A 17,999-nucleotide genomic window follows, 5' to 3' on the forward strand; every position below is an offset into this window, starting at 1 on the left:
GCGAGGGAGACGAGAGTTGGTGTTGGGCCAGGTTTAGTTGGTGAGTTGGGCTAGGCCCAAATTCTACTGGGCTGCTAAGTTTTTCTGTTTAAATCGGACCGATGATCCGACCATGCTTACACATATCAGGCAGTGTCGGATTCTCAAAAAAAAATATCAGGCAGTGTCATTCCTCTCCAAAAAAAAATCTGGCCGTGTCATCTGTGACGGTCTATCTCCGATCGGACGGTGACCCTAGTCTTCACCGTTTGAACAAGCGACCAAGGCACCAAGCCCCACTCCCCGGCGTCCCCGCACAGCCCCGCGTCCCCGCCACGGCAACGATGCCTTCACCCCGCCCCATCGTCCCGCCGCCCTCCGCCACCGCGCTCTTCGCCGACGCCGGAGCCCTCCGCCGCTCGTACCTACGTCTCATCTCCCTCTCTTCTACCCTCGGCCACCTGGACCAGCTCCTCGCCGTCTCCCTCGCCTCGGGCCACTACACCCTCGACCACGCCCCGGCCTCCTCGCTCCTCCTCCGCTACGCCTCCCTCCGCTCCCCTCCCGCCCACCTCCTCCGCCTCTACCGCGCCTTCCCCCGCCCCGACCGCTTCCTACGCAATTCCCTCCTCCGCTCTCTCCCGACTCTCCGTGCCGACCTCCTCTTCCCTTCCCCGGACTCCTTCTCCTTCGCTTTCGCTGCGACCTCGCTCGCCTCTTCCTGCTCCCGTGGTGGTATCTCCCCTCCTTCTGCCGCCTCGGCCGCCCTACGCCCGCTGCACGCGCTTGCCGTGGCTTCCGGGTTCGCTGCGGACAACTTCGTGGCGTCGGCCTTGGCCAAGCTGTACTTCACGCTGTCCAGAGGCAACGACGCACGCAAGGTGTTCGACGCGGTTCCGTCACCGGACACCGTCCTTTGGAACACGCTGCTCGCTGGGCTGTCCGGTTCGGAGGCCCTGGAGGCGTTCGTGCGGATGGCAGGCGCAGGGTCGGTGCGGCCTGACTCGACCACGCTGGCTTCCGTCCTGCCGGCGGCCGCCGAGGTGGCGAATACGACGATGGGACGGTGCGTGCATGCGTTCGGGGAGAAATGTGGATTGGCACAGCACGAGCATGTTGTGACGGGGTTGATCTCTCTGTACGCCAAGTGCGGAGACATGGAATGTGCACGGCATCTCTTTGACAGAATGGAAGGGCCGGATTTGGTCACATACAATGCCTTGATCTCAGGCTACTCGATTAATGGCATGGTTGGATCATCTGTGGAGCTGTTCAAGGAGCTGGTGGGCATGGGATTGAGGCCAAGCTCGAGCACGCTGGTAGCACTGATCCCCGTGCACAGTCCATTCGGGCATGAACCACTTGCTGGGTGCTTGCATGCACATGTTGTCAAGGCCGGTTTGGATGCCAATGCTCCTGTATCGACAGCACTGACAACTCTGTACTGTAGGTTCAACGATATGGATTCTGCAAGGAGGGCCTTTGATGCAATGCCTGAAAAAACCATGGAATCATGGAATGCTATGATATCAGGGTATGCCCAGAATGGTTTGACAGAGATGGCTGTTGCACTCTTCCAGCAAATGCAGGCGCTCAATGTGCGACCGAATCCGCTCACCATCTCGAGCGCTCTGTCGGCCTGTGCACAGCTTGGAGCTTTGTCACTGGGAAAGTGGGTACACAAGATCATTGCCAATGAGAAACTCGAGCTCAACGTTTATGTCATGACAGCGCTCATTGACATGTATGTGAAATGTGGTAGCATTGCTGAAGCTCGGTGCATCTTTGACAGCATGGACAACAAGAATGTGGTATCCTGGAATGTGATGATCTCTGGATATGGCCTACATGGTCAAGGCGCCGAAGCTTTGAAGCTCTACAAGGACATGATGGATGCACACCTCCATCCAACGAGCTCCACCTTCTTGTCGGTACTCTACGCGTGCAGCCATGGAGGATTGGTCAAGGAAGGGACGACAGTCTTCCGGTCAATGACCAGTGATTACGGGATCACTCCAGGCATCGAGCACTGCACTTGCATGGTGGACCTTCTTGGCAGAGCTGGCCAGCTCAAGGAGGCTTTTGAGCTCATCTCCGAGTTCCCCAAGAGCGCCGTTGGACCTGGCATATGGGGGGCTTTACTTGGTGCTTGCATGGTTCATAAAGATGGCGACCTTGCAAAATTGGCCTCCCAGAAGTTGTTTGAACTAGAACCTGAGAACACCGGCTACTATGTACTGCTCTCCAATCTGTACACATCAAAGAAGCAGTACTCTGAAGCAGCTGTGGTTAGGCAGGAGGCCAAGAGCAGGAAGCTGGTGAAAACACCAGGATGTACTCTAATCGAGATAGGTGACAGACCGCATGTCTTCATGGCTGGTGACCGTGCCCACCCACAGTCAGATGCCATCTACTTGTACTTGGAGAAGCTAACTGCAAAGATGATTGAGGCTGGTTACCGACCTGACACGGAGGCCGCATTATACGATGTCGAGGAGGAAGAGAAGGAGCATATGGTGAAGGTGCACAGCGAGAAGCTGGCCATCGCCTTTGGGTTGCTCAATACAGAACCTGGGACAGAGATCAGGATCATCAAGAACCTTAGGGTGTGCCTCGACTGCCATAATGCCACCAAGATTATATCCAAGGTAACACAGAGGCTGATTGTGGTTAGAGACGCGTCAAGATTTCACCATTTCAGAGATGGGGTTTGCTCCTGTGGTGATTACTGGTGATTCACTGGGAATGCCTCTGAACTCTTAACAGATCATTAGTGAATTCTTTTGAGGTAATCCTCTCTGGAGAGCATTAATGAGCTAAAATGTTTTGGAACAATAGGGCGTCAATTTTTTTGGAGCCGAGAGAATTATCAGAACTGCTTGGTAACAAAGCACACTCCATTTTGGTCTTTCCCAACAAGAGACAATATTTTCCTAACTGGTAGACACTCGCGCCATCATACTGCAGATTTTACTGACTTGTGACAAAGCTCAAGTGCATAGTGCTGAAATTAGAACTCTTGTAGTAGACTAGTAAATTGTATCAGATTGCCAATTGGCGTAAGATGTGGGCTACAGAATAAATTATGACTTCTGCACAAGAAAATATGGTTAAAAATGTTGCCCAGAATTGCTAGAAGCAAACACAATCTTTATTGCTTGCTTTCCCTATAACATTTTATTACTTCTACACCATGCATTCTCAAGGAAAGTTACTGGGGTAGCTCTTTATTCCCAAAATGCTGAAAGAACTGCAGTGTATCAGCGAGGGCTGCTTTGTCTCTAGTCATGGCAATATCTTCAGCAGATGCCTGCCATTTCCCACAAGGGAATTGTGTTCTTCCTGCTGCAATTGGCCAAAGTTTTATGTTAGTGTCCATTAAGAAAATTGGATAAATTCAAGTCATGTTATATAGTAGTGGTAGGCTTAAGTCACCATGTCTTGGAAGTAATACAAATAAAGGACTGTTAAGTAACTTGATTGATGAAGAAATAAGATGCATCACAAACAGGAACTCTGTGAGCTCAGGAGACAAGACAACTGACTTGTGAACATGAGAAGTTACTCCATTTGTTCCTACCTTAGTTCTTGGCCTCTCGCGGTCAGAACCTAGATGTCATTCAGGATATAGGTGGGACAATTTGGCCTGTGCTCAGGGCAAACAAAGGTTATTCATGAGCTCAGATGAGCCCAACCTCCATGCAAATGCAACTACTAGAGGTGTTGATGTTGCTATAGCATTGAGATTGCAGCCAGCAGCAGATGAACATAAACATTGGTTTTGACAAAAACGGCTCAACGCAGTCTGAATATCTAATGTCACAATGTAGCTTCAACATGAACAACCTTGCGAACTAAAGAGTAGAGTGCTGTGACAAGTTGACAACCACTTACTCGGTTCCTTATCTCTTAGGTTTCGTTCCCAAAACCGAGCTTACCCATTAACCTCCCTTTCTCAGGCTTCATTCCAACATCTGAGCTACCTGATTCCCAGGAACCAGACAGCACACTCGACACAGCAATTACAACTACTCCATCCTTGTTTTGCTTCTTTGGCCTTCTTGCCACCATACTCTCTGTGCACATTTAATTTATTATTTTCTGGACTTTCTATTCCCCTGCCACACAATTTTGTGTACCCATGACATACAAATTTAAGAGGAATTTTCCTGAATAAAAAATAGCTTGATATGGACTGATCAGGTCTGAAAATATAATATAACTCTGTGACCTTTTGTGTTCATACTTCAGAGAGGATTTGATTCATCCATTTTCAAGTCCCACAGAGCTGCACCCGGGCAGCTTGACTAGTCCTCTTTCCTTCATCAACTTCCTGATAGCAAGAGACTTATCCCACCTCCCATAGGAGGTATACAAGTTAGACATCATCACACAAAAATCTGGTGTGTCAGGATGAAGAACCATCATCCGATTGACAGCCTCTTCTGCAAATTCTAACCTGGAATGGAGCTTGCACCCATGGAGAAAAGCTTGCCAGATACTAGTGTCTGCTTGCATTGGCATCTTCTGTATGAACTCCAATGCTTCCTCCAGATTTCCAGCACGGGCGAGCACATCAACCATACATGCATAATGCTTCATGGAGGGAGTGATGTTGAAATAGTGTGCCATGCTTTCGAAACACTTCTTCCCTACAGTAACCATTCCAGTGTGACTACAAGTCGAAAGGATACTTGTGAATACTGCTTCATTTGGTTGGATATTGTCCTTCAGCATTTCATTGAAAAGATCAATAGAGCCAGCAGAATCACCCTGCATACCATAACCGCCAATCATAGCACCCCAAGTGACAGTATTACGGTCATTCATTTCACTGAACACCCTCTGAGCAGATGGGAGATCAGCACACTTGTTGTACAGATTCAGCAGAGCAGTGTTGACATAAATGTTGGACATAAATGCGTGCTTGACAGCATAAGTATGGAAACATTTACCAATAAGTAGATCACCCAAACAAACACAAGCTGACAAGGCGTTTACCACAGAGATGGCATCAGGCAAAGAACCCTGCACCCTCATGTGACTGAATAGCATCAGAGCATCACTGCCCATGTCATTCTCGGCATAGCCAGCGATCAATGAATTCCATGTGACAACATCCTTGTTCAAAACTCTTCCAAATATGCCTTTGGCGTCTGACAGTGCTTTACACTTCGCATACATATCGACAAGTGCATTCATCACCACGTCGTTTTCAACTGCACCTAACTTAACTGATATCCCATGAATTGACCTTCCCAGAGACAAGTTGCGTAACTGAGCAGAAGCTGAAAGAACAGTTGCTATGGTTACTGAATTAGGAACAATGCGCATAAATTTGTCGTCAACAAACAGAAGTAGTGCGTCGAGAGGACTCCCATTCTGCGTATACCCCACTATCATTGTCGTCCACAGAACAAGGTCTACGAAACTGAGCTCATCAAATACCTGCCGAGCATCCTCTGCCTCTCCACACTTGACATACATATCCAGCATAGCTGCAGTTATGAAATGGTTAGAGACCAAGCCATGTTTCATCACTGACCCATGAATCAGCCTCCCTTGGTGTAAACTACCCAGCATGGTGCAAGCCATGAGCACGCTCGCCATTGTGTACTCACTTGGCAGAATACTTTCTTGCCTCATCTCATTGAAAAGCACCAGTCCTTCTTTGGCCAAACCATTCTGCAGGCACCCGCTCAGCATGGATGTCCATGACACTACGTTCCGGTCAGGAATCCTGTCGAACACCTTCCTGGCGTTCTTCAAATCGCCACCTTTGGCATACATGTCAACCAAATTGTTCATCACAAACAAATCTCCACCGCCGGCCTTGACGACGTCACAATGCAGCCGCCTGCCATAGCCGAAGTCTGCCGATCTGACAGCGGCCTTGAGCGCGAGGGACAACACGACGACGTCCTCCTGCTCCGCGGGGCACCGCCGCCGCATGTCCCGGTGGACCGCGACGGCCTCCGCGTGGCGCCCCGCGGCGGCGTGCCACCCGAGCGCGACCTTGTAGGTGTAGGCGTCCGGGTGGGGGGTTTCATCGAGCACCCTGCGCGCGGAGGCGAGGTCGCCGAGCGCGGCGTAGCAGCTGAGCAGCTTGGTGTGAGCGCGGAGGCCGCGGAGGAGGCCGTGTGCGAGCAGGCGTGCATGGAGGGCGCGGAGCGAGGGGAGGGTGGTGCACGCGGGGAGGAGCCGGTGAAGGAGAGGGTTGGCGTCGGGCGAGGAGGCGCGCGGCAGGTGATCGACGGAGTGCGCGTCGGGGGTAGCGCTGGGTCGGAAGGGTGTGCGCATTGGGTTTTTTCGGCTCTGTTGCCTCGCCGCGTAGTAGCCCACGAGGTAAAATCGAGTGGTAAGGCCTAGTTCTTAATTTTGCAATTTAGAAATTACGAGTGTTTTTTCCAAGAAAAAAAGGAAACAATTGCAACTGTTTTAAGTAATCTAGCAATATTCATACATAATGCATCTGACGTGTCATGACCTTTAAGAGCATTTTTTGGGGCTATTGCCTTCGGTATGGCCCAATTATTAGTTATCTCCTCTAGTACTATTTGACAATTTCCGTAGCCCAACAAGGTAGGCCTAGATTTTAGGAATTCCTAACTCAGTAGCGGATCTAATATAAAATTAAGAGGGAGCAAAAATGTACTACTCGCTCCGTTTCATAATTCTTGTCGAAATATTACATGTATTTAGAAATTTTTTAAGAATAGATACACCCATTTTTTGATAAATTTGAGACAAGAATTATGGAACAGAGAGAGTAATATAGACTTTTCACTTAAATTACAAGAGTGGGGGCACATTCATAGGCGAAATGGGGGCAAATAGCCAAATGCAAACAACGAATAACTACGTGGGGACAGCTATCCCCATAGTGCGACCACCCGACAAGGTCAAGTAAGGAATGATAAAGAAAATTGTATATGTTGAGAACAAATACCTTATTCTACTGCTCCCTCCATCCCATATTAAGTGACTCAAATTTGTCCAAATATGGATGTATCTATGTCTAAAAAATGCCTAGATACATGTAATAAAAAGTCACTTAATATGAGACGGAGGGAGCACATGTATTTAAAAAAAACTAGTTTTATGTCCAAGTCATATTGTTTATGCATACTTTCTGTCAAATTTGTAGGTTCAAAATAATTGCTTAGCACGTTCTCCGTGCCACCAGTTTTATAAGTCCCGACAGCATGTAAAGCAAGTACAAAATGGATACAACAACCGTATTTCACTATTTCCAACACTGTTTATATCGATTTTGTCTTCTCACCGTATTCACCGTCTACGAGTTAGTTTGTGGCGTCCTTTTAGGATCTTGTTAGAACCCTTTACACGCGGTATAGTCCGCGAATTTTACCTGGGACTCTGGGCCGGAGTGGGAGGGAAATCCATGGCAGTTTCTTTTTCCTTCTAATTGGGACATGTGTTCCAGATTTTATTTTACGACGTTTCGTTTCGTTTGTTGCTTTTTCTACTCGCACCAGCACAACACGTCGCCGTTGCATAAGGGCGTCTCAGTCAAAGCCCAATCAAATCAATCGATGATGCGCCTTCGTCCCTCTCCCCGTACAAACATTAACAGGTATAGACGTATAGTATTACATCCCAACAACCCCCATGAACTGGAGATCATACCATGGCGTTCGAGACCACACCTTTCCACGAGACCCTCTCGTCCTTCCCTCAAGGACACCATCTCTTTTCTCCGGTGCGGTGGCAAATCATCCTCCGGTGGACCGAATTGGCACGAGGGGCAGCCGAGAGATCAACATACAATATACGGAGTATTTATATATATAAGTAGGATCATGTCATTGTTTTTGTCTTTTTGACCGCTGTGCCTGTGCACAGGTGTGGTGTCCGTGTCTGCGTGGCCTAACGTTTTGTTTTAGATCGGCGTACGTGTAAGTGGAGTGTGGTGTGGAAATGCATGGCGGCCGTTGGGTCAATGGGTTGACGGGAGCAGAGCCAGCGACTCCACCAAAACGGGACCCACGACCTGCGACTGGTGTGCCTGCGTGGATAGGTTTACCGTTTGCGGTTTAGCGTTCGGTACACGATTTTTTTTTCCCAGTGTGGCTTCAGAGGTTGCCATGCATTCGTGCACTATATGTGCCACCGACGCAACCGGCGCGTCACATTCGTCTTTCACCGTGCGGTGTTTAGTGGAAGCACTAGCGTATTGTATCAGAAACTGAGAAATAAACTACCCGATCTCGACGGAAATATCCTAATGAAACACGCTCGGTGTCTCATGAGAGTACAATGTTGTCAATGTGGATAATTATCTATTCAGGATTGCCAAGTACTCCTACGTTTGAAAAACAGCGACAAGTATTTAAAAACGGAGGGAATAATATCCAATTTTTTCTTCGAAATAATATTCTTCCAAGAAGACATACTCCAGGGGTTAAACCTGCTGCTTCTACATAAGCGATACCATATACGACGCTTCGGATAAGACAAAGTTTTGTATGTACGCGATTCGGACCAGTTCAATTTATATTGTAAATACACTTACCAAAGTACAAAACTTTATTTGAAGAGTTGATCGAAGGCACTTGCGTTTAACAGAAGTTTTGTCTTGTAGCACTAAGGAAGAAACGCCAAGAAGTCGACTACAACGCTCGAATTAGGCCAAGCTAACCACTCCTCACGTCCCATCCAAATAATGGCTTTTTTTTCAATACACATCCAAGTAATGTTGCCTTATATTCCCCTCGTTCGAAATGGTCCCTCGCGCTTTTTCAGAAAAGCAAGACGCTCACGATTTTAAAAATACAGTAGAGTTTAACAATTAATACTCCGATTTCGCTACTGAGAAATCTTATGTTTTTAGTTAGAGATAAGACAACGTGTTTAGCCATTGGATCCTACTCCAACGATAACACGTGAGAGTTCATGAGTGAGTACAGATGACTCTCAGATTTCCATCCAACGGTTTTGATGCGTCGACTCAGATTTAAGCCATTTTCTTTAAAACTCAAGCACGAGAGATATAGACATTCTCTCTCTCTCTGCCCCATGAACACTTTTTTCTCCATGCTGCCTACCTGATATATACCCCTCTCTATGCCCAACTGCACGCTGCCCCTCCTCCTACACCGGATCTCCTTCCTCTGCACCGCCCTCCTCCCTCGCGCCCGGCAGCTATGAGGAGCTACCCAGGACGGCGAGATTCCTAGGAGTTACTGTCGGATCCATCTCCCCCGGCCTCAATGCCGCCCGAATCAGGCTCCCCTGGTCCTGTTGCGGCCGGATCCGGGCTTCCCCCACCCCTCGGACCCGTCTCCGTCGGATCTCAGAAAATTGTTCTTCTCCTTCTCTCTCGGTATCTTATTTTCATGCTCTTTTTCGCTCACTCTCTCTCTACCCTGGCCCCCCTGCTCCTAACTCGCGCGGTGACCCCTGCTTTCTCCTCGCCTCCCTGCCTCAACCCGCGCCATGGATGGGGTCGGATCCGACTGCCATCGGCCCTGGCGAGTTTGATTTGTGTTTTGGATATTTGCTCAGAAAATTGTATTCGCATTGATATCTCATTGATGTGCCATTGATATCTCGTTGATGTACGTATCATTGATTTTGTCCCGTACCATTCAAATTTTGAACAGATTGCATTGATATGCCATTGATTATTGTGTATGCCATTGAACTTCCATTGATCTATCATTCAAATTTGGTTGCCATGAATTATTACAATGGAAAAATCATATAGTATGCCGGGATACATGAAATTGCATTGATATTTATTTCGTTGGTCATGATATTGTGAAATTGATGATTTTGTTGGTATTGATGGTATTGATATTGATATTGCATTGATATTTATTTCGTTGAGGAGCGGACAATGCGCGTGGGTGGGACCCATTGGTTGAAGTACCGAGCATACACAAAAATGGGATGCAGCTGCACTATGCTACCTGCAAGAGCGAGATATATTGGAGGACTAGTGCCGGTAGGTAGCGGGCACGGTAAAAAGAACTTTGGCAGACAAAAGTTGTGAAATTTAATATGGTACGGAAGGAGTGGTGATCAACGTTTAAAACTAGGCCTGCGGGAGTGCAGGGGGAAGAAAACTCCGGGTATCGTTTGAAAGAAAAAGACCTTCTCACACAGGTCTAGAAAATCTCCGAACCTCATGCCCACCCACGTGAGATCAAAACCGGCCTTAGACCTGTGCTTTGGTATGGGACAGACGAGGGGTTTTTTTTAACCCTTAGGCCTGAAATTCGCATCCAAAAGAGTCGAACCGAGAACCAAAGGGGTGCCACTAGAGCCCCTAACCACTAGGCTAGAGACTCGTTCGCAACAAGGTAATTATGATCAAAGTTTAGTTAACGAAGGAAGTTTGATCATTCATATAGTAAAACGTCATGTATGAAAAAAGAGCTCAAGTAGATTCCAATATATTTTATTTTTCAAGGAAGAAAGATCATTTGCATATTTGCGAGCCATGTAATTAAGTAACAGCGGAACACGAATCATGAGGCGTCGTCATAAGTACGTATGGATGATCACACATGGATGGCATGAGTGTGGTATATGTGCCTATATATAGCTACCTAGCTGTAGCTGGTAATGCATTGTTGTGCTAGCTTCACTGCACACTGCACTGGTACTACCTTCCACACCAACACACCCGACATTGTACATATCAATATTTGGCACGTTGACACGAAGACGACACGCTTGAAGCCCCTGTCTTTCAACAGTTTTTTTTCTCTGTTAGAGTATTAGTTGCCGTCGTCGGCAAGCAATGTATTTCTGTGCTTCGTATTTTCTCATAGCTACGTACCTTTCCATCGACGAAGACTTTAGCATCGATGGCAAGTTAACGTACGGAGTGACAGGTACTACTTTATACCAAAGAAAAATGAGAGAGGGAGGGGCCAAAACATGGGGGCAAATTATGGCTGGACAGCGTATTCTGATTCGAAAGGAAAAAACTAAAATCATTCCATCAGTATCTTCCAGCTACAATGTTACCAAGCTATCATGTCATGTCACATGCATGGTGCAGTACGAAAGAGAAATCTAACCGATCACGTAGCTATTGCTAGTAACTCTAATCCCCGTCGGTGCCGCACGACTGAGGAAATCCAAGGACGATTACTGTCGCTGGCGCCTCTCGTCTCCGTCCGATGATGTGATCTCCTCAAGAAAAGAAAAAAAAGTCGACGTGGCAGTCGCCGCCTCACACGGAGAATTGAAACGGAAATAGACGTTTCTGCAAGTTCTCGGTTGTCCTGAGTTCTTGGAGAATCCAATCACGGAAATAGTGTTTTGACAGTGTGCAATTTTAGAAAGGATCTGCCCACACAAAAAAAGTTGTAGATTTATTCTAAAAAAAATAGTTGTAGATTATATATGCAAAGGTTAGTACACTCAAGCCGATCATAGATACGCATGTCTTTGGGCGCGTTTCAGTACGTAGATACATATGTTTCTGAAATTCTGGACTGGACAAAGCTGAGACAGCTAATTTGGATCCGATGGAATAGTAAAAGTTAAGTTTTCAAGTTTGCACTAAATGCACGTTGAATAGATGTTTCCCGTATGAGAATACTCGGTAACAAAGATCCAAAGGTCTTGAGTGTGTGATCAAGTTTTTCTTTCTTTCTAGAATATACCTAAGCGGGTGTATCATAGATTAGAGCAAAGAAGCCCACGGAGCAGCAAGTACATGGATTTATTATTACAACTTAACTGGTATATCTCCATGTTAAACCACACACGATAATCCTATTTTGTCCACTATCCCTAATGAATTTCGTCTATCTCAAAATTTTGCCTTCTTTCCTGATCGATGATGTGATCTTGGCCACGCTTGGACTCTCGCCATCAAACACCACTCTATTCCCGTGTTTCCATATAGACCAGCATATCAGTGCTACAACTCTAGCGAAGTCCTATCTCTTCTCACCTTCAAGTGTGATCGATCAAGGTTGTTGAAAAAGCCAGGGTGTTGGTATTTCTCAGGCGCCTGATTTAAGTAAAAGACTTAAATCTCAGTCGACGCATAATAGCTGTTAGATTAATATTTAGATGTCTTCCCCACTCTTCACTCTTGCATGTGATGTCGTTGGATTAAAATCCAAAGGGCAAGCACATCGACCGATCTATAACTAAAAATCAAGCGACTTCTTGATAGCAAAACCAAAAATATATCAAGCAAACTTACAAATAGATGTTAATAAATCAATCCATATTCGACGTAGGAATCGCTGGCTCCGTGCTAGCTTGTTCTACACTTCTCAAACCAGCAGATCTTCAACTTGCTTTGATGATGTGCAACAAATTGGAGAAAGTTTTCAGGGATATGTTTACCTTACCCACCATGGTTAGCGCCGTCTAGTCTCCGTCCTGGGGCTGCTTAGAGTTGTTTCGTTTCATTCGTTGTAACAAGTTTGTTTGGAGCTTGTTGGTTTTGTGTGCTTTCGGCGCAGAAACAAGGTGTAATACTCCGTGGTTGTATCGTTCTATATATATAACATTGAAATCCATAATAAAAACTTTCATTTTCCAAAAAAGAATCGCCGGACAAACGAAGACATGTGTGCGCCTCTCTAGTCGTGGTCTTTCCTCACATGATCGATACCCAGAGCCACAAACGTCTAATCATCCCCTGAGGCCCTGATCAATCCATCGAGCCAACTGTTTTATTGCCGGCCGTCATTACTCACCAATTTTACACGGCCGCGATGTGAGCGAGCGTAGCGTCCAGTGATTCCACCAACCGCGAGCGCCCCCGGCAGTTCTATTTAAACCAACGGGGAACCCTCACCGAAACCACCGCGCCGATCGACCGCAAACGTCAGTAGCACTAGCACAAAGTACAAATCAGCTACTGATCAGTGTAGTAGCTGGTGTAGCTAGCTAACAATGGTGATGACGGTGGAGGTGCTGACGTCGGAGCTGGTCGTCCCGGCGGAGCCGACGCCGGGGGGCAGCATCTGGCTGTCCAACCTCGACCTGGCCGGCCGCAGAGGCTACACGCCCACCGTCTACTTCTTCCGCCCCAACAACGGCAGCGATGAGTCCACGGAGGGCTTCTTCTCGCCGGAGGCCATGAAGGCCAGCCTCGCGAGAGCCCTGGTGGCCTTCTACCCGCTGGCGGGCCGCCTGGGCCTGGACGCCGCGTCCGGCCGCGTCCAGGTGGACTGCACGGCCGAGGGCGTGGTGTTCGCCACGGCGCGCTGCCAGGACTACTCCCTGGAGGACCTGATGAACGAGTTCGTGCCCTGCGACGCGATGCGCGACCTGCTGGTGCCGCCCACGCCGCCGCCGAACCCGCCGTGCGCGCTGCTGTTCGTGCAGGTCACCCGCATGCGCTGCGGCGGCGCCGTGCTCGGCCAGGCCATGCACCACTCCGTCGTCGATGCGCGCGGCGCGGCCCTCTTCTTTGAGACCTGGGCCGGCATCTCCCGCGGCGCGAAAGACTGCTTGCCCGTGCCGCCATGCTTCGACCACACGCTCCTCGCCGCGCGCCCGGCCCCCGCGCGCGCAGTGCTGTACGACCACCCGGAGTACAAGCCCGAGCCGGCTCCCGTGGACCCCGTGTCGGCGTCCGCGGCGTACGCGAGCGCCATCATCACGGTGACGAAGCAGCAGGTGGCCGCGCTCCGGGCGCGGTGCGTGGGCGCGTCCACGTTCCGCGCCGTGGTAGCCCTGGTCTGGCAGTGCGCGTGCCGGGCGCGCGGCCTGGCCTCAAACGCCGAGACGCGGCTCTACTCCATGGTCGACATGCGCGCCAGGCTCGACCCGCCGCTCCCGGCGGGGTACTTCGGCAACGCCGTGGTGCGCACGTCGGTGTCGGCCACCGTGGACGAGATCGTGTCCAGCCCCGTGGTGCACGCGGCGCGGCTGGCCAGGGCGGCCACGAGCCAGGGGGACGACTACGCGCGGTCGCTGGTGGACTACCTGGAAGGCGTGGACACGATGAACCTGCCACGGAGCGGCATCTCGCGCGCGCACCTCCGGGCCATCAGCTGGATGGGAATGTCGCTCAGCGACGCCGACTTCGGCTGGGGCGCGCCGGCGTTCATGGGGCCCGCGCTCATGTACTACAGCGGCTTCGTGTACGTGATGAACGCGCCGGGGAAAGACGGCGCGCTGGCGCTCGTGCTGTCGCTGGAGCCCGACAGCATGCCGGAGTTCAGGAAGGTGTTCGCCGATGAGCTGGCTCGCCTCCACCTCTAAATATCGCTACGCACTTAATTACGCATCCATAGAGGTCCGTTAATGAACTACACGTACGTACGTACGCTCAGTTGCCATGCATGCGTGTGACGTGCATGGACCGGTAAATATATTCTCCGCATGCAACGTACGTTCTCTCCATGCATGCCGGATTGGCCTTGGCCATTCACGGGCATGCATCGCCGGTACATGCATGCGAAATATGCCAGTCAAGCTGGTCCGGCCACGTCGTGAAGTGTTATTTGGTTGGTATATATAAGCCATATATTTATACGTTTTTGTACTGCAATAAGACCTGAAGAAAATATTATTGGAGTGGGCTGTGTAATCTCAAAGCCGATATATCAAGAGATAGTCGTTTACTCGTTTGCATATGTAACCCTGGTGTCCGTACCGTCCTCAACTTTCAGCTTTGGGTCCGGACAATGATTTATACCCAACTATACACGCCGTGCATCATGTGAATCTGCACAACTTTTATGTGCCTACCAAGCTTGAGATCTGGACGTTGTCGTACGAGATACCCACTTCTCTCCATCATGGTATCCGGACGTACTGCCTGTGTGTGCATGTGCTTTAGCTGGCCGGTTGCGGCCAGAACTCGTATATCATGTCGTGCACTTGCTAGCCAGCAGGAGCGTAGAGATAATTATTTTTCAGTCTTCTTTTTTATACATCTGACTTACATTAATTTTATACGAATCGAATAAAAAAGTTGTTATCATCGACTGAGAAATAACTATTTGTTAGACCACTCATAAATAGACACTCCCTTCTCCTAATTAAGCTGGTAACAACACGATGGAACCATGGTTGCAGGAATAGGATCAACTATATATATCAAGAGGCGTAGAACGATACTACCCACGCGCATTATCCACCAAACGCGCGCCAGATGGAGACATGAGTCATGTATGGTGTCTACTTTACTTGTTGCGCTTGTGCGCTGTGATTAAATTTCCATGCACATAGTACCTAACATCTTTTACAATAAGACGACTACTACACAAAAAACTCGGCTTTGCTCCATAATAAGGTTTCGGGTCAGCAATGCAGGTCCAGAACCTTTGAAAGTACGTTGAACGAATCCTTTTCCAGGAGAATTTAGTACTTCTACATCCAATCCAAGCACAAATTCCACACTTTAGCCATAATGATAGGATTAGATCGAGCTAATTAAAATCCACCAAGGGGGCAGGGCAGGTACGGCCGGTAGCTAGGCTAGGCCAGGCAGATATCGCGCGCCACCCAAGGGTTGGTGGATTAGATAGATGGAAGAAAAAGACGGACCCGCCCGGCATGGAGAGCTAGACGAGAGAGGCAACCCTGCCTGCCGGCCAGTTTATGTACACCAACCCCCGATTCTTTTGCTCTAAGCCGGAATCAAATGTTTGACTGCGTACGTGGGTCTCATGATTAGCTGCACCACTAGTTAGCTGGCTAGCCACTTCTTCACTTACAAGTAAGCTGACAATTAAACAATTGCACAACCGCGCACTGGGTTCTGAATCCTTGTGTGGTAAGGTTGCAGACAGGAGAAAAAGAGAACGATGCTTGTATATGTGAAACTAGCTCGGCGTATTGCTCGGACGATTGAGAAAGTGGTTGTTTCTGGATTGACATTGTCGTCCGATCAGGATTTTCTTCCCCACAAAATAATAATAATGCTTGTTTTATTAAAAAAATATTGAACTTAACCCACAATGAACCTGTGACCTCGGAATTAAGAGACATGGACTACAGGTTGTAGACAGAATTTATGAATGTGTAATGCATAATCATTTCCAAAAGGAAAAAATATGTTTAAATTTGATAGAATATGATGTCTAACAAATTGTTCGGATTTTCTTGTTACCGCAAATCCCGGTTCCCGGGAAGGTAAAACGGAATCCGATAGTTAAAACCTTGCTTGTGACCAATTCTTATTCACTGGTAGCTAGTGAAATGTTCACTATTTTCAGTCTCTGCTCTAAGACTGCACGCAACAATGGAACTAATGAAAATGGCCTGCATCAACAAATGACCAAATAAAGAGTCGTAGCCTACCACTAGATGGTGCAATTATTTTTGACCTAGATTATGGGAGGGCTCCAAGGGTTAGCGCAAATACCATATGGTGAGCTGGGCATCCATCGATCTGTAAATTAACCTAGCTAGAAACTAGTACATGGGAGGTTCGTCGGACCGTCACGGAATGTAGGGACGCAAACAGGACCCGCGAAAGGCCTCCTTCGGTTCAATTCTCAAATCTCTTATTCAAAATTCGAGGAATAATTTAAATAGTAGGAGATTTGAAAAGTGAACGGGTAGTAGGCCATTCGTGGGATCCCGTTTTCATCTCTTATTCAAATTTTGAGAAAAATTTACATAGGAGATTTGAAAAGCAAACTGGTAGTGGACCGTTCGTGGGATCCCGTTTTCATCTCTTATTCAAATTTTGAGCAAGAAAGAGGAGATTTGAAAAGTGAACTAGTATTGGGCCATTCGTGGGATTCCATTTTCATCTCTTACTCAAATTTTGAGCTCAATTTAAATAGAAGACTTGAAAAGTGAACTAGTAGTGAGCCGTTCAAGGGATCCCGTTTGCATCAATAAAACACGTACGCCATAAAATATATGGCCCGGTCGGGACGTTGCACCCTTTTGTGGTGGAGCATCGTGTTTTCCTCATTAGTTAACACATTTTAAAATATTGATGTGGATGCTCCATCTAGTTCAGCCTCGAGGCCCAAGTGAGAGAAGTGAGTTGGTCCAAAAGTCAACCATTCCGGCAAATGAATGCTTGACACGGACATCGCTTCCTACACCTCAAGAAGTCGAAGCAAGCTTTCTTGTGGCACACACTACACAGTTTAATTACTCCCTCCGTCACATATTGAGATTGATTTGCAAAGATCAAAGCAATTGTAGCCACATTGAGATTATTTGCAAAGATCATCTTCAACAAGAGCAAATTTCCAAAAATAAAACCGCAGAAGCAGACCGTGGATAGAGCGCATAAGCCAAAACGCCCAAAGGAACTCAGGAGCTGCATGTGAGTGAACGACAGCAATGTGAGTGGAGTGGACAGTGGAATACTCCTGGCTGATTTTTTTTATTTTATTTTTAGCGGGGCATACTCCTGGCACCTGGCTGATTGAGCTTTGGGGAGCAGAGAAGCAGAGCAAATGGTGGATGGGCCGGTCAGTTGGTGGGCCATGGGTGCGCACCATGCATAGCATATGGTCCATGAACGCAGTCAACCGTCCAAGTCTTAAAGTAGTCTGGGCCGGGGTTTTCCCACGGTGAAACTTGGTTGGTCTTCACTTATGCAGTTATACTCAGTGGAGGTTCGCGCGATTTTGGACCGAGTGATATGATTACTTGATTAGTAGACTTTGATAATTATGACTCCAGGTCTTCACTAGGATCGATGATGTGTCCTCCAAGTGACGTACAGGATTGCGCTCATCATCGACGTCATAATGCTGAATCCACGCCGTCTCTAACGAAGCGTACGATGCTGCCTGCATATGTGCAGAATCGTACGCAGACGACATTTTCAGATTAGCATATCTATGTACTCTCTCCATTTCACAAAGGTTTTCGTTTCATTAAGACAAACGTTTGACCGAAAATTACTTTATTAATATGTAAGTTATATGATACGAAATCATGATCATTAGCAAGAACTTTTAAGGACAAATTCATTGATATAAATTTCATGTATGAAAAAACACATATTAATAGAATTTTCATTGATCAAAGATTTGTCTTAACGAAAAAAAATACGCCAACTTTGTGAAACGGAAGTAGCATGTAACAAG

General features: G+C 47.8%; 3 protein-coding genes across 6 annotated transcripts; 2 read left to right on the top strand and 1 right to left on the bottom strand.

Moving 5' to 3' along the window:
- The first annotated feature begins 83 nt into the window (after nucleotides 1-83).
- On the top strand, nucleotides 84-3,105 carry LOC100846566 (pentatricopeptide repeat-containing protein At4g30700). Its single transcript, XM_003560934.4, has one exon. The coding sequence runs from the start codon at nucleotides 102-104 to the stop codon at nucleotides 2,712-2,714; it is 2,613 nt and encodes an 870-aa protein (XP_003560982.2). The 5' UTR covers nucleotides 84-101; the 3' UTR covers nucleotides 2,715-3,105.
- Nucleotides 3,017-6,304, bottom strand: LOC100821066 (pentatricopeptide repeat-containing protein At2g03380, mitochondrial). 4 transcript variants are annotated; one of them, XM_024457998.1, is made up of 2 exons: nucleotides 3,874-6,304; nucleotides 3,017-3,321 (listed from the first exon to the last, which is right to left on the bottom strand). In XM_024457998.1, exon 1 carries the CDS (start codon nucleotides 6,277-6,279, stop codon nucleotides 4,243-4,245), a length of 2,037 nt encoding a protein of 678 aa, XP_024313766.1. In that variant the 5' UTR covers nucleotides 6,280-6,304; the 3' UTR covers nucleotides 3,017-3,321; nucleotides 3,874-4,242. The 4 variants fall into 4 exon arrangements, with proteins under 4 accessions (XP_024313766.1, XP_024313765.1, XP_024313764.1 ...); XM_024457997.1 differs by having other exon boundaries at nucleotides 3,017-3,324; XM_024457996.1 differs by having other exon boundaries at nucleotides 3,560-6,304.
- Nucleotides 6,305-12,693: 6,389 nt separating this feature from the next.
- On the top strand, nucleotides 12,694-14,572 carry LOC100824165 (hydroxycinnamoyltransferase 4). Its single transcript, XM_003564140.4, has one exon. It carries the CDS (start codon nucleotides 12,877-12,879, stop codon nucleotides 14,191-14,193), a length of 1,317 nt encoding a protein of 438 aa, XP_003564188.1. The 5' UTR covers nucleotides 12,694-12,876; the 3' UTR covers nucleotides 14,194-14,572.
- The last annotated feature ends 3,427 nt before the right edge of the window (nucleotides 14,573-17,999 follow it).

The sequence above is a fragment of the Brachypodium distachyon genome, chromosome 1, assembly GCF_000005505.3.
Source record: "Brachypodium distachyon strain Bd21 chromosome 1, Brachypodium_distachyon_v3.0, whole genome shotgun sequence".
Lineage (NCBI taxonomy): Eukaryota > Viridiplantae > Streptophyta > Magnoliopsida > Poales > Poaceae > Brachypodium > Brachypodium distachyon.

Excerpts from the sequence above, each read along its gene's own strand:
- LOC100846566 (XM_003560934.4), top strand. The coding sequence starts at position 102 with ATGATCCGACCATGCTTACACATATCAGGCAGTGTCGGATTCTCAAAA.
- LOC100821066 (XM_024457998.1), bottom strand. The coding sequence starts at position 6,279 with ATGCGCACACCCTTCCGACCCAGCGCTACCCCCGACGCGCACTCCGTC.
- LOC100824165 (XM_003564140.4), top strand. The coding sequence starts at position 12,877 with ATGGTGATGACGGTGGAGGTGCTGACGTCGGAGCTGGTCGTCCCGGCG.